The sequence below is a fragment of the Struthio camelus genome, chromosome 17, assembly GCF_040807025.1.
Source record: "Struthio camelus isolate bStrCam1 chromosome 17, bStrCam1.hap1, whole genome shotgun sequence".
Lineage (NCBI taxonomy): Eukaryota > Metazoa > Chordata > Aves > Struthioniformes > Struthionidae > Struthio > Struthio camelus.
The window spans coordinates 2,169,099-2,192,312 of NC_090958.1; the positions used below are offsets into that span (position 1 = coordinate 2,169,099).

A 23,214-nucleotide genomic window follows, 5' to 3' on the forward strand; every position below is an offset into this window, starting at 1 on the left:
AGAGGACTTTGCTTATCTTCTTCCCCTTCTTCTCCTCACTCCCTCCACATGACCTTAAAGTATGCCACAGTTTTCACTTCTCCAAATTTACATTCATTAGCACTTTTTTTTTTTAATATTTCAAATAAAAGTGTTCCTCTCCTTTTCATGGCTCATTCCATGTTTCGATGAAAATTTTTCTTTCTTAATTAAGTGATTTTTTTTTCACCGTGATACCCTCCAAGTTTCCCATTATTCTTTTTTAGCATGTTTCGTTTGACAGAATATCCTCCGTCCCATATAGAACAACAGATTTGTTCAGCTTAACATTCAGCAGTTCTGAATGGTTCTGCTTCATATCCTACCTCTAACTCCTTGACAGTACTTTCAGTATTATCTAGATCATCAGCACTGCGAAACAAAGAGAGAGAGTTAGCCCCCACCTCAATTAAAGAGCAATAGAGCTACAAGCATTGCAAGAGCTTAAACAACAACAAAGCATCATAAACAGGGAACATCCTCATTACATAGATAAAATATTTGGCAGACAGATGAATTCTTAAAACTTTGGAGAAGAGTCCATTATTCCAGAAGAATTGTTTCTTTTGAGCTTTCTGTACTTTATGTGTTTTATTCACAACACATGAGAGATCTAATCTTTTCAATCCCCAGTAACCACTGTGATCACTTTTTGGACAAAGCAGCCTCAAACTAATTTGTCAGTCTTCTACCTATTGCTATCCCACTCTATTCAAGCGACTAAAAGAAGTGACTGGCAGAACTTATATCTTAATTTCCTCCACAGTGCAGAACTGTAGAGAAGTCGGACTTCATAGCATTGGAGTTCATCACCTGATGCTGGGAGATATGAACTGCCTGCACCAAACTTTGTTTCCAAGATATTAACTATATTCTTTGTGAGTTATCTTCTCAATAGTTTTTTGCTGCTAAGCATTAGTCAACAACAAAACACAGAGAGAGATAAGTCTAAAAAAAAAATTAGAGTCCACTAAAAAGTAAACAATCACATAATAGTGATTCAGAAATAAGTAATAACTAAGTAAATAAGTACTTATTGGAAATAAGTAAGTAAGCTGAAATGCAAATTATGCGCTGAGCCTTCTAACGAGAAGTCAGATTGAAGAAAAGAGTGGCCTGCAGATCTATAGAGCTCCAGTTCCTTGTTACATTGATCAGTACAAAAGTACTACAGAGGACATTTGCAGGTTTCTGGTCCTGAGACTTCATACTTAATTTGTTAGCTGGCAGGAACTTTGAGCTGATTGCCAAAACAATGGTTTTTGCAGTTTGGCAGCTTTTCCCATCTCATTTCCAGGACTAACCTGAGGAAAGGCTGGAGATGCCTCATTCTTTGAATCTTTAAAGGGGAAGGGACATGTGGGAGAAGGACAGGAATGAACCTAAAGCCCTGGTGATCCTGTTGCCTGCAAGATTTGTGCCATACATACTGGGGATCACAAACTACTAAGACCCCAAGGCAAATGCCAGTCACTAAATACCTATTTTATACATGTATGATCCTGACTGGGCATCTGGCCTTTATTGCTTAAACTACCATTAAAATTCTAGCAGAAGAAAATTGAAGTTGCAGAGTTGAAAACTTGCAAATCAGGTAACATGAAAATTCAGACTGCATTTAGAAGAATTCTGCCTACTCTGCATGTGCTTTCAGTGTGATACTGAACTGCATGATAATGCACACTTTCATTCTCCTGAGGGACCTCTGCCTTAGTGCATATGATGGGTACCACCCACTTACCAATCAGTGCTGAATATTCTGGGGCACCTAAAAGTCTTTTTTAGTCTTCATAAGTGGCTTAAAGACCTGACACACTCTTACTGTGATGATGGGAGCCTCTAGGAGATCTCTGTTTGCTGAGATCAAGCACTCCCAGCAACCACAACAGAATGGGGAAGATTTTCAAGAGCATGCTGGGACCGCGACACACATTGGGATTGCGTTTCACTCCCATGCCCTCAGATATGACCCCATTTTCCAGACTAATTCTAGCCAGGGAGACTAGTCCAACTACTAGGGAAACACTTATTCCTTTTGCCTTCTCTCTTCATAGCAGCTTCTGCAACCCTGTATTTCTCAAACTCCTAACATTGCCATTGAATTTATCCTTCAAAACTAAAACTAGAGCTACTGGTGCTTTGTAGTATTACATACTGCCTCCTCCTTGCTGCTAATGGCTGGGAGAGGCAAAAGCATAAGTCACGGTCTGATAGACCTACAGCTTCCTTTAGAATACAGATATTATGCTCCATGATCAGTTCTTCATGGTCCAAAAGGGAAAGGGAAGCTAACAACAATAAAGCAGAGAAATAGCAGTTTTCTAGTAACCAGGACAAATTAATTTATCTACATCAAACTGCATATTGTGTTCAACTTCCACGCAAGGGCTGGATGCCAGAGTTGAGGTAACTCCACAGCCTAGCACTTTACAACTATACACCACATTACTTGACAAAAGATTAACAAACTTACTTTGCTTAATGAACGTGATGAATAAAAACTTGCAATTGCCAAAATCTTATTTTGCATTCTGGATAAAAGACACATGTTGTAAGAAAGATCGAAGCAACCTCATCCTACTGGCTGTGTCATCTTTGACATTATGAGTTGAAGATCTGCAGACTACAGCTGTGGTGTGCAACACAAACTGCTAGAGAAATCAGTGTGTTATGCAGTCCAAATGTACAGTCAATACATTGCAAGCTAGTATCCAGATCTGGGACATTTAACAAAGTTTCTAGAAGAAGAAGCAATCCAAGCATGGTTTTACAATAACACTACAATAGTTCTGTTCATGTAGAGGAGTTTACAGGCTGGGACAACTCTGCCCCACTGTGTATAAGGAGTTCCTTTTGCTATATTTGACCACATCAACGCGAAGGACTGATTTGATGAGCTCACTGCCAATTCCAGCTGCTATTACAAAATGTGAAATCTGCTGCAAAATTCTTATTTCCTGTTCCTGTAAGTATAATGATGGATTGTAAGAACTGATGTTGCAATGCACAAAAAACCTTGAAACATGCAGGGGAAATGACAGGTTGCCAAAATTGTAGTGCTGTGTTTCCCATTATGAGATCAAACACCTTCAGGCTGTTCAGAAACACATTGAAAAGCCTATGTACACTACTGGTAGTGCCTTTCAAGGGGATGACACTGATGGAAAGGGGTTATTCACAGACATAAGCAACATGTCAGGGATCTTCTGAACACTACACTGCCAAAATACAGACAACACATCTTCCTCACCAAAATTAACAAGAAAAACAAAGCAATGAAAAAGGGTAATCTTCCTGGATCTGATATTCCAAAAAAATTCTGAAAAGCAAAGTAAAAGTTAACAATTAAATTTTAATGCATCCCAAAATACAGTCATGCTACAAACTTTCAAAGAGCATTCCATTTTCTACAAGGCAAAAAGCAGACAAATGCTGCATGAAATTCAATGCAGCTGCAGGTCTAGGGACAGTCTAATTGACATGATAATCACAGCATGTTCTCTTTAATTCTTCTGCACTTAACAAATTACTTCCACAATAAACTTGGGACTCTGGCAATGTCTGTGCATATCTGATTGCCCAAGGAAATTCACTAACACGAATAAAACCACTCCATAGGGAGATACTTGAAGGAATCATTGTTTATGGCATCTTAGCCCTGCATCATTCTCAACGGAATCAAACATGGTTTTCATGACAGCACAGTACTGTTCTCTTTCATTGATGCAGGGATATTTGCTGACTCAAAAGGACCTGAGACTGCAACATCTGAAAAGAGATTTAATCTCAATAACTCACAAGGCTTTCCAAAAGTCTGTAAAGGCCTCACGCTTAACTACTGTCTGCTGATGATCACAGCCTTGAAGTATGTACACAAGGGAGCCAGATCATGCTAACTGAGCCATTGGGCCTTTTGGTTATTTATCAGAGGATGACAGTAATAGAGCACAAACTTTCAGACCAAGTTTGAGATCTATAGAACACTCCTTGGCAGGACACAATCTATAACCATCTGTTTTGAGTATTATCCTTAAACCTGAGCAGCTCTGACTCCTTTTGTCCAAGTAGGTCAGACTCAACTGATTTACTAGAGTCCACAGTCTTGGGCATTCTGAGTCTTCTCTTAAATTCAAAGCTCCAATTAGCTTGCTGATCAAGGTATTGCCCACGCACAAAAGCACTTGGTCGTCATCTCTGCACATTTGACTAGCAGGTACAAGCAGATTCCACCACGATCATACCCTCAGGGAATGTATTTTCTTTCACTTCTAAAAGATCATTCTCTTTACTTCTGTTACATCTTCCTCATCTGACCAGACTAAATCAGCACCCTGTACTTTAGTTACTTTGCTGTCTACTAAGCATAATTTCCTATCTGAGGCTCACCACACAACTGCTGCCTCCCACAATTCTCCTGTTCATTATCTTTTCACCCTGAAAGGCCTTTTCCTTTCTCTTCCTTCCTTGCAGGCCAGCAGCAGCAGCAACGCTGAGAGCCCCTTTGTTCTCATTTCTCAGGCTTGCCACTACAGTATCTTCTGCTAACTGAGAGAAGCAGTTATCAGAAGAGTCTTTCTCAGACCCTCTACCTGCAGGAGAAGCATGCTGTTGTTTCAAAACATCAGAACAGTTTCTTTGTCACCAGCATATTCGAAATAGAGGTGGCAGTGGAAAGGGAAGCTTGAGAGAAAGTATACTGACTGTTGAAAAAAACCCTACTGACAGGAGCCAATGACAGCTTCCAAGGACTGCTTATCTGAACACCCTTGAACGCATGACTGCAGGGCTAGTGAAAGGCATGCTGCTAACAGTAGCCAACTTAGGAAATAGCTAAATTACACACTTCGAGTCTGAAGCACCAAGTAGGTAAAAGTAGCCTATTTTTCACACATCTGATTTTTGGAAATGATTGAACGCTTTTGAGCTGAAAGTTAAAAATATATACATTTGAGGCAGGCAATCCACATGTGGGAGTGGATTCCTCCACAACAGGAGCATTTCCTAAGACTCAAATTATTCCCTCTGGCCAATGTTACATGTTTGCATCAAATCTGAAAGTTAAACAGACATTTTTAAGTGACAGGAAATACCTTAGGAACTCTGAAAAAAAGTGGTAATAGTCAGCTGCAAGTAGATAGGCAATGAGGAATTCCCAAAATCTCTATTTAAAGTCTTACATTAACTACAAGTGATTATATGAGGTCATCAAACTAAATGTTGTTTTTTCAGCTCTAACATGCTTACCTGTTGAAGTTGCCATACCGGATTTTAAATTTATACACGAGTCTACCCGCATGAAGAAACCTTGTTTCAGGTAGTGGATATGTAAATGGCTTTAATGGCATTTTTTTCCCCCTCTCTGAATGCCTGCCTAGGGAAGCAAGAGAATTAAAGGTAAATTATTAAAACCTTTAACCAGATCTCATTCTGTCACATCTCATTCTGTCACAGTGTAAGAAAAAGGTGATTATAGGCAAATTTTCCTCTGGAGGAGATTTGCATGATTCTATCTGTATCCTGGAACTCCTTGACTCTCATCTATGAATGCTGCATTTTCAGGGCAGCAACACTACAAAGAACACATGAATGTGATTAATGGTTAAATTACTAAAACTAGACAAAGTGTTATTGTATATATCATACAACCTCATTCAAAAAGTACAAGCTGATCTGAAAAGAATATATAATTAACTCTGGTGATCTATTGCTGCAGTGTCAAGAGAACAGATTTCCTACCAGTATCTGCTATAATAATAAGCAACCAGAAAATCATTTCACTGTTAGTTCTAAAAATTAGGAAGATTTTGAGCAGGATGAGAGGACAATCTCTCATCAAGCTGATGGTTACACTGCCTTTACCATACTTCTCTGTAAATGCAACTACCAAAATACTTGAAGCTTTGCATACTTCTTGCCCTGCAGGCTGGCAGAAAAATAAAAGAAAGGATTGTATTGTACCCTGTGACTGAGACCATGACTTGATGGGAAACCACATGTTGCTGTGCATCTGCGCTTCTCTCTGTGGGTATAACTAAAAGAAACTATTGCTTTTTCCTTAAAAAGCACACCCACCTTGCCTTCCTGGTTGCCCCCGACCTCCCCCTCACAGCAACGAGGTGGAGGAGGTCCCCTCTGCTGTTGCCCACGGGCCCCGAGTGTAGCTAGCAGGGACGGGAAGAGGGGCTTTGGCAAAGGACAGGAGTCTGAGGGACAGCTCTGGCCCCTGAAGACTGCCTGCGACACGACAACTCTCATTGCCCTCCTTCACCTCAGCCCTAGTCCCGGCGCAGCAGCGACATGAACACTCGGGCGCAACCGCGGGCCTGTCCTGCAAGGGTGCCTTTTCTGCGAGGCGAAGGAATTGAACGCCTCCTCGAGAGCGCCAGAGCTCCTACAAGGCCCCCCCAGCAGCTAGGCCAGGAGCAGGGGTGTGGGGGCTCTGTCACGGGGGCCGGTTGTTGGCACCCCCCACCCCGTGCCCTCGGCCAGGCCTGTGGGGACGAGGTGCACGGCAGCGCTGGGAAGGGGTGCCACACCACGTCGCGTCTTCTGCTTGCGGCCTCTGCGGGGAGAGCAGAGGCCGCAGCTCCGCCGGAGCAGGGCCGGGGCCAGCGGCCGCCCAACCTCGCTCCCGTGAAGCGCTCCGGGGGCCGTCCGCCGCGGCCTGTCTCAGCGCCGCCCTGGCCACGGGTGCTCCCCGCGGTGAGAGAGCAGCACTGCACCCACCGCCACGGTGGCCAACCCAGCTTCACCTCTGCTGCCCTGCGGCCCGGTCCGCGGCGCTGCCCGGCCGCCACCTCCTCCCGCCCTCGCCTCAGGTACGGCCCGCGCGGAGGGGCCCTTCGCTGGCGGAGCGCGCCTGGCAGCGCGGCTGCCCCTGCGGGAGAACGAGGGTGGGGGGGAGAGGAGAGAAGAGGTGAGATGGACGGCGGAAGAGATAAGTGAGGTATGGGGGAGGGGAAGGAGAGGAGAGGCGAGAGCTGTGGGGGATGGCGGGGGGAGGAGAGGAGGGGTGGGGAAGGGAGGAGGTGGGGGAGGGGCTGAGGGAGGGGGAAGAGGAGAGGAGAGGAGAGGGGAGCGGGGAGGAGGTAGGAGGGGAGAGTTGGTAGAGGGGAGGGGGAGGCCCTCAGCACAACACCTCTCACGCTAAGGCTGTGCTCATGCCTGGCCCTGCATAAGGAAACAAACAGCCCCAGTTTATCCCTGTGCCCCAGGGGGTGCAATAGGGACTGTGGTCTTGTCTCACTGATGCCTTGGCAGGCCACTGAGTGCCCAACCCTCCCCATGCCTCATGGCCTATTGGCAATCTCACTGCACCAGCATAGCTTTGGAAGAAGGGCTGTTTCACAGCCTGCCAGAGGCTGATTTTTAAAGTGATAGTTTCTGTGTGCCGGGGGTTAGGGAGGGCTGTGAGGCAATACCAGACTGAGGACATGATTTGGAGTGCCAGTTGGTGCTTCTGTCTCTAACCTGCAGGTGAAAGCATCACCTGGGCAGGTGTCAGGGCATGCATCATATTTTTTCCCAATGGGAAGAGATGGGCAAGCTCTAGTTAGGAGCCTGGGTATGTACGGATATGGTGGAGTTGATTTCTTCCTATAAAAAGATGACTTGGAATGTATCTTTCCCATATACAAGACACATAACTGAGCACCCTGAGATCCTTCCCTTCACAGTTGTGAGACTACACCTGAAGTGAGTGCTGTGTGCAGTTTGCGTCTCCCTAGTAGACCAAAGACGTGGACACAGTTAAACTTCAACTGGACAAGGCCCTGCCCCTGCCAAACCTCATCTGTGCTGGCCCTGGTTTGAGTAGGAGTTTTGACTACAGACTTCAAAAGATCCCTTTCAACTTCAGTCACTCTGTGATCTTACAACGAAGAACATGCACACTGGGGCCCAAACGGAAAATCATTTGTTATGCACTTCGGTTTACAGACTGGCCTGGCATAACCCATCCATCCAAGGAGCTTTTTCAAATATTCCGAATGGACTCATTTTGTCACCTAGAAGAGGGTTCCAGCTTCCCTCTCTTGGTGTTTCCCAAGAGAAAAGCATCGCTGTAACAAGGCAGCGGCTGCATATGATGCAAAGCTCATTTTCACAGAATGGCTGAGATTGGAAAGGACCCCTGGAGATCATCTAGTCCAACCCCTCTGCTTAAGCAGGGTCACCTAGAGCATGTTGAGACCCTAGGGCCAAGGTCCATATAGCCAGGCTTCCAGCACAACTGCATGCTACAGGAAAGCAGACAAGGACACATTGGCTGCATTGAGCTAGTGGCTTTAACATAGAGAAAGATGGCCCTGTAACTCCAAGAGCCACAGCTTGCTTTGAGCTCTGCTCCCCATCCCTCTGACGCACAGAAGGTACTTAGTCTTTCTGCATTTTCTCCAGGACAATTTGCAGCCAGGAGAAAGAGACAAATTCCATGCAAGCTGCAGGGTTGACAAAGCCAGCCACAGCTGGAGAAGAGTCACCCAAGAAGAGAAAAATAAATGTGTTGCCATGTAGGGTGCTGGCTGCACAAGGCTTGAAACTTCCCTCAAACTGCACTGAGGCTGGTTCTGGAACAGTAATGGTGTAAGTGGCAGGAGGGCCGCACTGGAACCTGGCTGCTGTTTTAGGAGGAGCTGGTTTAGAAGGAACCTCATTAAATGCTGTGGATATTGAGGAAACACAAAATAAACTTGTCAAAACTGGTTCTGCTGAGCAACCAGATAGGACAAGTGCAAGAAGCTGATGAGGTCCTTATGTTGGGTAAGAATTTAGAAATGACCAAGGGCTAAACAATTATATGGAACCTTACTTACCATATAATAAAGGACTTTTCTGTAGCTACTGCTAGTGCAGCCACCAGCTTTTTTCAGTTGATGCCAATTATGGCAAGGAGCGACCCTCATAAATATGGAACAACAATAGGTAGCTTCAAAAACCCAACAGTGGCTTGTTATATTATATTTTATTATCAGTGATTTCACAGCATAATAGAAGCCCAGAATGGTCAAGGTTAGAAGGGACCTTTAGAGATCATCTAGTCCAACCCCCTTGCTTGGAGTGGCATTTAGTTTCTTCCAGTCCTCAGGTACCTCTCCCGATCAGCATGACCTTTCGAAGGTGATTAAGAGTGGCCTTGCAGTGACTTCGGCCAGCTCCCTCAGGACGCAGGGATGCATCCCATCAGGGCCCATGAACTCATGGATGTCCAGTATGCTTAAGTGTTCCCTAACCTGATCCTCCTCCAGCAAGAGAAAGTCTTTCTTTCTCCAGACTTTCTCCCTGGTTTCTGTGGCCTGGCATACCTGAAGGCCAGTCTCACCAGACAAGACTGAAGCAAAGAAGGCATTCAATACCACCTCAGCTGTTTCTGTGCTTTTTGTCAGCAGTGCCCCTCCCCCATTCAGCAGCAGGCCCACATTTCTAGGCTTCCTTTTGTTACTCCTGTATTTATAGAAGCCCTTCTTCTTGCCCTTCACTTCCCTCACCAGATTAAATTCCAGATAGGCTCTGGCCTTCCTATCCCCATCCCTGCAGACCATGTCCCTATGTTCCTCTCAGATTACTGTCCCTGCTTCCAACACTTGTATACTTCCTTTTTCCATTTGAGTTTAGTCAGGAGCTGCTTGTTCATCCATGCAGTCCTCCTGCCAGCTTTGCTTGACTTCCTGCTTGTTAGAATGGACCATTCCTGAGCTTGGAGGAGGTGATCCTTGAATATCAACCAGCTTTCTTGGACCTCCCTTTCCCTCTCAGACTCTGTCCCATGGGATTCTTCCAAGCAGGTCTCCAAACAGATCAAAGTCTGCTCTCCTGAAGTTCAGGGTTGTGATCCTGGTTTTTGCTTTTTTCCCTCCTCGCAGGATCCTGAACTCCACCATCTCATGTTCGCTGCAGCCAAGGCTGCCCTTGACTTTCACATCTCCAACCAGTCCTTCCTGTTTGTAAATATGAGGTCCAGCAGAGTGCCCCTCCCCATTGGCAAGAAAATCACCTGTGTTAGGAAGTTCTCATCAGTGCTCTCCAGGAACCCCCTGGTTTGCTTGTGCCCTGCCGTGTTGTCTCTCCAACAGCTATTGGGGTGGCTAAAGTCCCCCATGACGACCAATGCCAGTGGCTGTGAGGCTACTTCTGGTTGTCCCTAGAAGGCTTCATCTACTTCCACTTCCTGATCAGGAACACCCATGTTATTTTGCCCCTTCATCTCTACCTGTAAGCTCTCAGCCAGTCCATCACCCAGCCCTAGGCAGAGCTCCATGCCTTCCTGCTGCTCTCTCACATAAAGGGTGACTCCCCTTCCTCGCCTTCCTGGCCTGTCCTTGCTAAAGAGCCTATATCCATCCATCGCAGCATTCCAGTTGTCTGAGCTATGTCACCCCCTCTCTGTGATTCCAATGAGAATAGCCCTGCAACTGCACACAGATCTCTAATTCGTCCCATTTATTCCCCATGTTACATGCATTTGTATACAAGCACTTCAGAGGGGCACCCAAGCGTGCTGGTTTCCCAGAAAGGGTACAAAAGGTTTCCCCAAAGTGTTGTATTGTAGACTCTTCCTTGCCTACAAATGCTTGAGGTGCCCCTACATAAGCCCTGTTTTGCTGAGTGTGTGTTCCCTGTAGCACTCTCCCTCCCCACATCATTCCTAGTTTAAAGCCCTCCTTACTAGGCTGCCCAGCCTGTTGGCAAAGACGCTCCACTTAGTGAGGTGGATCCCATTTCTCCCAAGTAGATCTTGATCTTTGAACAGGGTCCCATGGTCACAGAAACCAAAACCATTGCCAACACTAGCTGCACTGCCAATTATTGACTCACAGTATTTAGCAGATTTAGCAAGGTAGGTCACAATTAAGGAAGCAAAGATCAGTATGGGAACTCAACAGGCAAGGGTTGTAAAGGAAATCCTCCCTGAATGAGAAATACAAAAGAATGTCACAGCAGTATCCTTTATCATGCTTCCTTATGTAGCTGGAGGCCAGCTGTGGATGGCCTTCCTGATGGGAAAGTGGATAGATAGCAAAGGTTATATGAATGACCAATGCAATTGTGAGCAGTAGGGACATACTGCCTATGCCATGGGTCCTTGGTACACTTGGAGGGGCCCTGTTTTAACAGTTCACTACGAAAGATGTGCCATTACCAAATTAAAGGGGGTGGTAGCAGTTCTAATGACAATAGATCACTTTGTATAGCATTGCTTTTAGATGCAGAATATGAAGATGGGTCTATCAGCAATGCAACCGGGCCGTGCCACTCAGGGGTAAGAGAATGTAAAACAAAATAAGTTTGGTACTTGTAAATGGCATAGCGTACCAAGTGGAAACAGTAATGAATCAATAAATAAAACATTACTATCGTTATGGCAGGCAATGCAGCTCATTGTAGAAGAATTAGCAGAAAAGAAAAGCTGAGGATGTTCCGTACACCACCACTCCCATCAGATTATTCAGGTTACTGTCCAGTTTCAGAATCTCGCTACATCATTGGATGGATGCATTTAGAGGCTGGTCTCACTCTGCCACTGAATGTTACATTCATTGTTATATCCTATTGTAGTATTGCTGGTGTTCATTGGATTATTGTATGTATTGTAACTTTGCATGTGTTTTTATACACAATGCGGTGTTTGTATTGAAGTGGCTCTTAGCCCAGGCCAAATGTCACTCCTTGATCTACTAAGAAGGTAAGAGTGCCTGTCACAACAGCATAGCCAAACCAAGGAACTGCTGCAGGATAAGCCTTCTTTGGGCAGAGAGGTCTGCAGTGTGACTGCCACGATCGGGGTGATGCACACGCACTCATGGTTATGACTAGATCAAGGAATAGAACTGTGTTATATGTGTGTGAGTTTATATACCCTTTGTAACCTTGTTATCTGAACTCATATGATAACCTTGTGATTCATTTTTGGGGAAAGTCCCTAAGCTGTATATTAATACATTTAACTAATCATGTTAGTTAGAGTGAAACCAACTGGTGACTCTGTTTAGCCCAAAATCTTGTTTATGGGCAAAGGAAGCACACCTTTATATATAAGTAAAGCCAAGAATATATTGTTAGTATAATGGAAATAATTCAAGAATCATCATTAGTCTAGATTTAATTATTACAGAAAAACAAAGACAATTGAATAAAAACGCAGTTAGAATGCAGTTAGAGTACTTATAAACCGAGTAAGTCACAATAATAGTAATAATACCACTAAAATAGTAACACACTTCTTAGTTTTAACCCCTTTTCCTGGTGTTATCCCTTCCACGGCTCCTCTGGATCCTAAGTTCAGTGGTTTCACTCTAGTGTTGGTAGTGATGGTGTTACGGCAAGTTGTCAGCATCAGTCGTTTGCTAGGAGGAATATGATATTCACATTGATTGTTTTTTCTTCTTCCTGTCTAGGGTCCACTTGGGGTCATTTGTATATATTTGCTAACATGCATTTGCAGCCTTCCTTATTGATCTGCAGCTCCAGTTAAATCTGCATTTATTATATATGGTTCCCTTTACGTATGTTACATACTATTTCTTTGTTCTCTTTGTTGCCCCTAAAAATAGTTTTGCCCAGGTCCAGGTCTGCATTTTTTTTTAACTGACCATTAGTGAGGGGTCTCCAGTGCCAGTCTGTGCCCCATCCCTTACCAACCCATGCCGGTAGTCCTGCCTCATCCTGTGTCTCCGCTTCTCAAGGCCTCTGCTATTGTACCAGGCCTACACTACGCTACATCATTCTGTTAGAGTCGCAAGTATCTCATTCTACAAAGACTAACTGTGATTCTACACAGAATCACATAGAATAACTGCTTGTCACTGCTAGCTATATAAAACTATGGTTGTACCACACAAAGATAAACAAAAATAAAACAAATTAGCCCTAGATACCCGGTCAATTAGAAAAAAAGCAAGTAAAAGCGACAGACAGGTCAAGAGAATTTCAGATGCAGCAGGCCTGACAAGTCTCATTCCTGAGGCCTTGCAAACTCAGTACAAAGCTTATGGCCTGTTACTAGCAATGGCAATATTGTATTGCAAGACTACATGGTTACAGCTGTGCACACATGGAAATATCAAAATTTCAACCACTTGCATAGACGGTCACATATACTGCATCTCTGGTACAGATAAAAGCTGCCAGCACAGGTGACTTGGGGATCCTGACATAATCCAGCCAAAAATGCCTCTGTGAGGACACTTGCAGAGACATCAACACTCATCATGACAAAAGCAGGGTGTTAAACATGGCAGAATTGCAGCCCTTCCTGAGGTTCTTTCCTAAGTGAATGAAAGGTCTTTGGTAAGCAGTACGTGGTTCAACACAGTGACTCCAAACTCCAAGCCTTGCGATAACAGACAATCATTATGAGTGGATGCATTTCATGGGACAACCTTGAGGTTTGGAGGAAGGGACAGAGAGACACAACTTTTCTTGGTCCTTTACAGTGCATAAAAACTAGGAGTGCCAAAGAGCTGAGGTGTAAAAGTAGCTGTTCAGCGTCCTGGTCTGGGAGTGACTAAAATAAAAGCTGGAGAAAATACCTTGGTCCAGGAAACCCAATGATAAGACAAGAAAGAGACAGAGCTGCGGTCAAAGACTGTGCTAGAGCCTTCTGGCCTCTTTGCAGGCAAACTGCTTAGCCCTTGGAGTTAATGAGGGCCTCAGCTCTATCCGCTTTCATACTGCAGCTTTATCAAGAGTCCTGAAAGCTCAGGCTGAAGGATAGGACCACAGTGGACAGCTACGGATGGGTGTTGGGCTGAGGTGATGATCTCTGTGACACAGCATGGCCGTCATAGGCAGCAGGGTGAGTGCCCACACTGGGACAGCAAAGCCTTTAAATGCCAGTGGGGTTCCAGGCACCCTGGGAAGGGCTGGTCAGTATAACTAGCCCATCACAACAACAGCAGCAAAAGGATTCCACACCCTGCCCAGACATGGAAAGAAGTAACAGCCCCTGCTATCCGTTTGGCCTCTTTTGCTCCAAACAAAAGAGTAGTTCTTCAAGAGTAGTTCTTATGGAGCAAAAGTGTGGCACCCAGCCCCCTGGGGTCTGAATTCAGCTGAGGCCTTTGGGTGCTATCGTTTCCTACTATACAGTAGTGATTGTTTTTGTCAAGCTGAACTTCTCAGGACCCTATGGAGGAATTCTAGACTTCTCTCAGTCACTTGTAAACAGCAATTAGTGCACACTCCAAAAATGTTGCAAGGGCAAGCAAAGATTTTAATCTGTCTTCTTACCAGAAATATCAACATTAGCATGTTTCATGAGCCTGAGCAACAAGCTTAGACAGAGAAAACATGGGTCTCTGGGTGGTGAAAATGTCATTGTCTGCAAGATGGATCTCATTGTTAACTGCATGGAATGGCCCCAGTCTTGTTCTTTGGACACCCTAAAAACAGAAGAGAAAAAAGGAAACAATACAAAGGGTTTTCAGACAGATAAACTGACTGGTGACTTCAGAGTGTGGAGATGATGCTTTGGGCTCTGCCAGCTCCTGAGACATAAGGGGGCAGAATGGGATATATTGGAAAACTTGGGAAAAGACCTACATATCCCAGCAGTTTTCCTCTCCTCTATACTCTCTAAAAAATACTTGATGAAGTAAAAACTGAGTAAATGTCCCTAAAGTGAGTAAGATCCAAGGAATGTCCAGCAATTGGAATAAACTCTGAAAGCTGCACCAGGCTGTCTATTTGGTCTTTTCACTCTGGCAGGGAACAACAGAGAAGCCCCAGAAAGTGATGAACACTTTCTTGTACTCAGTCTGGACTTTATTTTTATCTCCTTTGACAGAAGCTGCTTTGTGGCATGTCCATCCACTGCAGTGTCCTTCTAGGGTGTTTCTTCTGTTTTCAAAAGAGGGGAAGAACAATTGCACTCCATAGCACAGGGCATCAGGACTCCTCACACCATCAGGCTGCAAGGAAAGGAATGGAACAGAAGCCCCACTTTGTTCAGCAAGAGCTGCCTTCAAATGTAGCCAGATGCTGCAGCTCAAATATTGGCAGTATTTCAAAAGCATGTGAAAGAAAAGCCTATGTCAGGCTTGAAGTCAAGAAGCTCTTAACTGTTCAGCACATTCACTGATGACAGGTGCAGATGTAACCAAACACGTACAGCCACGCACAATGAACATAAGTGTGACAGGGGCTCCACAGGGTTCTACTCCTGCATGGGAACAGGTCCTTACCCCCAGCCAGAAACAGATGTTTCCCTCTAGCTCCCCCAGCTCAATCCAGAGCTCACCACTCTCCCAGAAGCAAGGTAGGGACACAAGGCAACTTCCCAAGGAGAGAAACCTCCCCCAGAGGCTGAGTCCTGTGGACCCTGTCCCTGTAGCCTTTTATCATCCATTCCCTGGGTCCCCTTGTCCTCTTATCTTCATAGCTCCGTATCTCTCCTTGCCCAATGTTTCCCTGTCCTTGTGCCTCTGACTTCTTGGTCCTTTTGGTTTCTTTTGGCAGGCAGCAGGGCCCTCTGAGTTGTGCCAGTGATGCCACAGTCCTGTCCCCAGCAAGGGAATTCACAGCAGAAGGAGATGATGGGAGACTAGATGCTTGCTTTCTCTCCCAAGCTGTGTGAGTGAGGTGACATATGGGGGTTGGCATAGTGCATGCTAGGAGCATTGACATCTGAGTCTCTTTACAGCTCAGCTCAGTGCTTCAGTTTCCCCTCTGCACTCAGAGGTGGGGTCCCTGCAGGATTCCCCCGAAATACAGTCTGCATCTCCCCAGGGCAAAAGGAGCAGACCTCCTGCAAGAATCCAGCCTTTAATCCTGGTGAGTTTTTAGCTGAGAAAACCCACTACTCATCCCAAACTGCAGCCAGCAGCAGGGTAAGGCCAAGTCAAGTGCTCTAGGTGGGCTGGTCCACACTCCGTGGCTGGCCTGGAGGCCCTCAAGAAGAGCAGAAAGGACTTCAGGGCTGCAGCAACCCAAACTTCAAGCCTTGCCTGTTGAGCAGTGCAGGGCAGCCACAAAGCACGCACAGTGACACTGCCCCCCACTGCTCCTGCCACCTGGCAAATGAACTTAACAAGTATGGGGCAAAGAGGTTCTGCCTGCATAGTCAATGTTTCAGTGTGTTACATCCACAGCCTCCACAACTGTGGGAACAGCAGACAAACCCTGAAGGCAGGCATCACCTATGTGGGATCTCAGCACTCAACATCTGTGCAGAAAGCATGGGCACTGTGTACAGACTGAGCCCAGTGCATCAGCCAGTTGGGCACTGAAAGGAGCGGATGCCTAGACTTAGCATGCCACTGGCACACACTCACTCAAGGAAGGTGGTGACCTTCATGACATGGCAAAGGCAAACAGCTGTGAAGGTACATTATGCAGTCCATGAAGAACTGACAGAGGGAAGCTGTGGTCCCAGGAAGCACATACAGCAAAGACTGTTTGGAACACAGAGATGTTCAATCATCAAGAGCAGGAGGAGGGAACCACACACAGAAGGCCTGTATTGTTACAGTGAAGGTTGAGCTTCACAGCTGCCCTCCACAGCAAACCACCAGCAGGTCTCAGCTGTGATTCAGAAACAACTACAGATAAAGGCCTTACAGATGGTGCACCCAAAAATACAATTTTTGCCATTTCTAGTTGAAGGCCATAGGCTTTGTAGTGATACAGTAGTGCAGAGTCACAGGACTTGTCTGTGCTTGCTTTGGTCTGAGCTGTTTTTTGTCTTGTTTTAACAGTTGTCTAGCCATCAAGGGACTGATGCCTATTCTATTTTAATTTAAGCTCTGGGAATGCCATGTTTGATAAAGGTCTGATAAACCCAGGCAGTGACCTTCTAGCAAAAGAGAGCCCTTTAAGGCAAATGAGGAAGCTTGTGCAACTCTCAAACTGCAGCCAGGAATCAAAGGGAAGTAAGCAGACAGCAACAAAAAGACCTAAAAACAACCCCAGAAATTAGCCTTAAGAAGACCCAAGACCAAGGAAGAAAGAACTCCCAGCGTTACAGACACCAAACTCCTCCCAGCAAAGACCCTGGATACCAATAACTTGTTGTAAATGCCCCGTCATTCTTCTTGAGAAAGCCTGGTGCCGCCATGCTGAGGACCAGAATGATACTGGAGGGTTGAACACAGCACTAAAGAGACATATTATAAAGTTTTCTTGTATAACAATTTTTAAGGTCTTACTCATGAAGCTTTTCTGTAGCCATTGGAATGAGCATTAGTATTATTTTAACTAATAACTGTTGTATTTTGATTAGACTGTTAAAATATTAATAGGACTATCAATAAATTCTTAGCTCCATCTATAGTGGGTTCCCTTTTGCCCGTAATAGTATTTGGAATGTAGCAATGGCCAAGGTGAGATTTAAACAGGAAGTAGGTATCACATGTGATGGGGCCTGGTCCCAGGCACCCTGGCAGCACAGGAAGTGCATGTTGCAGCTGTGCACTGTAGGCACATAAGGACATTTAGATGTCTGAACACGAGACACCTATGATATGAACCTGAGAAGGGGGAGGAAAAGAAGGGGGAAATGCATGATGAGTCATCAATGGATGCTTAAATGCCTGAAAACAGTCCTAAACTCTGGATATAGAGCTAAGTGAAAGGCCAAAGAATCTAGGACAAAGTGGATTGTCCAGGCTATCTGTGGGGTCACAGATCTCAAGGTGAATCCACAGACCAAGAAGCCTTTAAAGTCTGCGGCTGAGCAGCTCTACATCACACCTACTACATCCCTGATCACCATAACACAGGGGCTTCTCTTCCACTTGGCCTTGAAAGCATCTTGAGCAGGCCTGGCTAGGGGAACAGTGGACTGTGCAGTGCCTGTGGTGTAAGCTGAGCCCTGACTGTACACAAACCCTCCGATCACACCAGTGATGTTCCCTGTCTATGGTGTGGAAGGATGGGGAAACAAAGGCATGGTTCAAAAGAAGATTGACTATGCAGGTAAGAATTTAAGCCCGAGTGGGAGAAGGAAACCTAGGAAACTCTTTGTCCCTGGAGACTCAACAGGGAAGGGTAACAGTAGAGCTGGTTTAGACCAAGATGTTTTATTTTACTGGAGACTCACTTCCCTAAAGAAACTTTATTGTTTTGTTACTGCTTTCCCATAGCTATGTTCCTGCAGAAAAGGGGAGCTGCAATTAGGTTGTTAACTCAGTCAGGAAGCCTTCTTTTCACAGACAGAGCAAGAAATGCAGTAAGAGGCATAAAAGCCTCAGGCATCTGCTGCAGGCATAGAACGGATCTGTATTCACACACCTTCTGCAGCACCAGCAATAACAGAACAGATGAGTGATGCTGAATCTCAAAGGGACAGAGAAGAGCCACATGCCACCCTCACTGCTGCCAGCCTCAGCAGATAAGAAAGGTGGTGTTGTGTTATAGGGCTGTTTCTGCATCAGCCAAAGGACAAAGATGCTACTTGCCTATGTAAAGTATTTTGAGAACTAATGATAGAAAAGTACTTTGTAAGACCCAGGTGACATTTCTTCCCTTTGGAGCTTACAAGCGAAAGTCCTCACTAGTGGCAAGCTGGTTTTCCCTACCACAGTGTGTCCATTCTGGAAAGATTGGCATCACTATCTTGGGCAGAAACACAAATGCAGGATCTGCGAAGCCATGAACACACCAATCTACAAGTTACCATCATTTGCACAGAAAATTATGTTAGCAGGACAGCTGCAAAACTCCAGTTAAATAGATGTTCCTACAGGCAAGTGCCTCCTTATATCTAAAGAAAAGCTTGTTACCATGCTACGGGAAAAATCAGTATCAGTACTAGGGCAGGTACTCTTTAATGATTTGCACCATGTTTGCAAATGGTACCAAATTGTAGGAGGGACACGACACCAATATGCTGGAGGACAAGGCTGCTATTCAGAAGCACCTCAGTAAGCTGGAAAAATGGGCTTGCAGGCAGGAACCTCATGAAGTTCAAAGGCAAATTCAAATTCCTGCATCTGGGTTGGAATAAACCCCATGCAACAGAACAGACATGGCAAAGCAAAGATAAAAAGCAGCTTTGCAGAAAACAGCCTGGGGTCCTAGTGAACAGCAACTTGACCATGAGCCAGGAATTTGCCTTTGCAGCAAAGGCAGCCAACTACATCATGGGCTGTGTTCCCAAGAGCACAGTAAGCCGCATGATGGAAGGTTTTCTTCCTCTCTGTTCAGCACTGGTAAGACCTCATCTGCAGTAATGTGTCCAGTTTGGGGCTCCCTAGTACAAGTGAGACATGGATACACAGGAGCAAGGCAAATAGAGGCCATTAAGGTCAGATGCTGGCACTATAGGAAGTATGAGAAGTGGAGGGAGCTGGGCTTTTTCAGCCTGGAGAAGGAAACGCTTTGTGGGGGAGAACCTAATTGCTGCATTCAACTACCTATTAGGAAGGTGTATAGAGGACAAAACTGGGCTCTTGGAGGTGCATGGTGATAGGACAGGTGGCAACAGGCAAAAGTTAGAACATAGGAAATTCCAACTAGATGTACAGAAAAAACTTTACTATGCAAGCGGTCAAGTACTGGAACAGGGACCAGAGAGCCTGTGGGATCTCCATCTATGCAGATGGAAAACTTGATTAGAGAAGGCCCTGAGCAACCTCCTGTAACTGAACCTTCTTTGAGCAGGAGGCTAGACTAGAGCTCCACAGGTCCCTTCCTACCTACATGATTCTGTGATACTTCTCACTTGCAGTTAACAAATTTATAAGAAAAACTCCAGACACATTTCAGGGAAACCAAATGGGCTGAACATATACTACTGCACAAAACTATATGATACAAAAATACTATATGAAATAAAAACTTGTTAGAAACGGAGATGAGAACAGATAGGTCAGTGTACTAGAAGGTAATCAATGATAGGCCAACAGTCCCAGGACACAAACCATTCCTATTTCACATTCCAGCTTTCTCATTGTACTCTGTATCTTTCTTTGGAGACCACTCCTGCCTTTTCTCACAACAAAGCCTGTTTTGAGGATAATACCTGAGGGTTTGTTTGATGCCCTGAGGACGGGAGAAAGGCTGAGGACAAAGCTAACAGTGAGTCAGCTATGCTGGCCAGCTGGATTCTTGCTGTCCTCATCTCCTGTAAGATGCTGCCTATGTCTTTCTCCAGGCTGCTGGCAGATGCAGCTATCTGCTTACTTGCAGCATATTTGCTCATCTATGGTCCGGACATGCACCTGTTACTCCCAGAATCCAGAAGTGTATATGGAAGAAACCCAGATCTCTGGACTTCTCCAGAGAGATGGATCTGGTCCACAGGGCAACAGAGAGTACAGGCAAACAATGCTTTCCCTTTGCTCTCCACCTGACAGTGAGCAGTTCTAGTGAATGTACACAGAGACCGGTCAGCTCTCCCTAGACTGCTGGTGGTGACTGTGAACTCTTCCTCTGCAGTGTGTCCTGTGAGTGCCTTCCAAAAAGGTGAGCTGGTGGAATACCTATTGAGAGGAGAAGGATTTGAGGAGGCTGGTGGAGGAGAAAGGCTAAGTGAAAAGGACTTTGTTGGAACAACAACAGAGGCAGTGAACAGATGCAGCAGTTTGCGCAGCAGTGTCTGGGCTCTGCCTGGGCCTTTTGTGGGCCTTGTTGGAAGTTGTGGAGACTTTCTGGGGACCCCCGAGGAACTAGACAGTGCTTGCTGCTAGCAGGAAGGGAGAGCTGGGCAAGGACTCCTGCAGGGGGCTTTGACTTAACTTCTCCTGGGAAGTTCTAGCTAGGTGGGGCTGCTGCTAACGAGCTCTCTGGGCTGCCCTGGTCAGAGGGAGTTGGGGCTTTTGTTTCAGGTGGCTCCTGACTGGGTGGGTCAAGCACCCTTGTGAGTCACTGCTAGGCAGAGGCCTATATAAGAGCCAGGCCCAGAGTGCAGCCAACAGAGGCAGTGAACAGATGCAGCAGTTTGCGCAGCAGGCAAAGAAGGCACCTCTCCGTTTTGTGCAGTGGTGTGTCCTTCCCTGGGGCATGGTCATGACACGCCGCAGAGCACGTTCCCCAGTGGCTGCTGGAGGTGCTGCATCAGCTGTGTCTGAGGCTTCAACCCAGACAGACCCTCAGACAGCAGATGCAGCTCTGCAGGTGTCAGGCTGCAGGGAGTGCCTGGGGCCTCTCTGTGAAGCCTGGGCTGACAGTCAGCTCTCCTGTGTGAGGTGTGCTGTTGTTGACCAGTTGCGTCACCAGATAAAGGAATTACGGGAGGAGGTTAGTAGGCTGCGTAGCATCCGAGAGGATGAGCAGGAGATTGACAGGGCGTTCTCGGAGACTGTTCAGCTGCAGGAGTCCCCACCCCCCACTGCAGCGGAGTTGTCGGAGGGCTCTGTACCATGTGTAAAGGTGCAACATAACACTATTGAAGAGGGCTGGAAGCTGGTGACCTCTCGTAGAAGGAGAAAGGCTCTTGCTCCTCCTCAAGACTTACTCTTGAAGAACAAGTTTAGCGCCCTCCAAGCTGAGGAGAGGCTGGGCATGGCTCCAAGGGAGGCAACTGGCCTGGGCCTGACAGACCCTGTGCCGTGCAGGAACCCCCGGAAGAAGCGGCGAGTGATTGTTGTGGGTGACTCCCTGCTGCAGGGGACAGAGGCACCTATCTGCCGACCTGACCTCTTGTCCGGAGAGGTTTGCTGCCTGCCAGGGGCTCGAATAAGAGATGTCATGGAAAGACTGCCAAGGCTTGTCCATGCATCGGACTACTACCCTCTGCTGATCTTCCATGTGGGTGCTAATGACACAAAAGGCAAACTGGAAACCAACAAACAGGACTTCAGAGCTCTGGGGATGGTGGTGAAGGGTCTGGGAGCCCAGGTCGTTTTCTCCTCAATCTTGCCTGTGAGGGGAAAGGATGGGAGGAGGAGTAGACGTGTTTTCCAAGTTAACAACTGGCTGCGCCGCTGGTGTTGGCAACCGGGCTTTGGTTTCTAGGACCATGGGACCCTGTTTGAAGATCAACAGCTGATGGGGAGCGATGGGATCCAGCTTATCAAGCGGGGCACGCGTGTCTTTGCCAACAGGTTGGCCAGCTTGGTAAGGAGGGCTCTAAACTAGGCAAGATGGGGGAAGGGAGTATTATAGAGACAGGGTAGTCAGTAAAACACCGCTCGAGTCAGGATGCCTCCAGCGGGTACATGTAGCCAGGGGAGACAGCATGGAACATGGCTACGGAGGCTCCTCTTGTAACTCTCCTGGGAAGCTTGCATGCTTGACTGGCTCTCTGAAATGCCTGTACACCAATGTGCACAGCATGGGGAATAAACAGGAAGAGTTAGAGATCTGTGTGCGGTCGCAGGACCACGATCTCATTGTGGTTACAGAGACATGGTGGGATAGTTCACATGACTGGGACGCTGTCATGGCTGGCTATGTGCTTTCTAGGAAAGACAGGCCAGGAAGGCGAGGTGGTGGAGTTGCCCTTCGTGTGAGGGAGCAAATGGAACGTATGGAGCCGTGCCTCGGGGTGGATGAAGAGCGAGTTGAGAGCCTATGGGTAAGGATTAAAGGGCAGGCTAACATGGGTGACACGGTGGTGGGGGTTTACTACAGGCCACCTGATCAGGAGGAAGTCACCGATGAGGCGTTCTACCGACAGCTGGAAGTAGCCTCACAATCACAGGCCCTGGTTCTCATGGGAGACTTCAACCACCCTGACATCTGTTGGCAAGACAGCACAGCTAGGCACAAACAGTCAAAGAGGTTCCTGCAGAGCATTGATGATTTCTTGACTCAGGTGATGGAGATGCCAACAAGGAGAGGTGCAATGCTAGAGCTTGTACTAACAAACAAAGAATGTCTAGTTGGGGATGTGAAGGTTGGGGGCAGCCTTGGCTGCAGTGACCATGAGATGGTGGAGTTCAGGATCCTACAAGGAGGGAGCAGGGCAATGAGTAGGATTGCAACGCTGGACTTGAGGAGAGCTAACTTTGGCCTCTTGAGGGACCTACTTAGGGGAATCCCATGGGGTAGGGCCCCAGAAGGAAGGGGGCTCCAGGAGAGCTGGTTAATATTCAAGCGTCACCTCCTCCAGGCTCAAGACCGGTGCATCCCTCTGAGGAAGAAGTCAAGCATAGCGGGCAGGAGACCTGCATGGATGAGCAAGGAACTCCTGGCAAAACTCCAACAGAGGAAGGAAGTGTACAGAATGTGGCAAAGGGGACAGGCCCCTTGGGAGGAATAGAGGGACGTTGTCAGAGTATGCAGGGATGCGACCAGGAAGGCTAAGGCCCATTTGGA

At 46.4% G+C, this 23,214-nt stretch overlaps 1 protein-coding gene across 2 annotated transcripts in view; it reads right to left on the minus strand.

The window, feature by feature from the left end:
- Positions 1 to 6,895, minus strand: part of MAJIN (membrane anchored junction protein) — a 30,440-nt gene extending 23,545 nt beyond the window's left edge. The window contains exons 1-3 of one of the 2 annotated variants that reach the window (XM_068911253.1): positions 6,771 to 6,895; positions 5,263 to 5,389; positions 345 to 390 (exon numbers count right to left, since the gene is read on the minus strand). In XM_068911253.1, coding sequence (XP_068767354.1) covers positions 345 to 390; positions 5,263 to 5,363 — 147 coding nt within the window. In that variant the 5' untranslated portion in view covers positions 5,364 to 5,389; positions 6,771 to 6,895. The remainder of the gene's footprint in view (positions 1 to 344; positions 391 to 5,262; positions 5,390 to 6,770) is intronic. The other variant, XM_068911254.1, reaches the window with a different exon arrangement.
- Between the last annotated feature and the right edge of the window lie 16,319 nt (positions 6,896 to 23,214).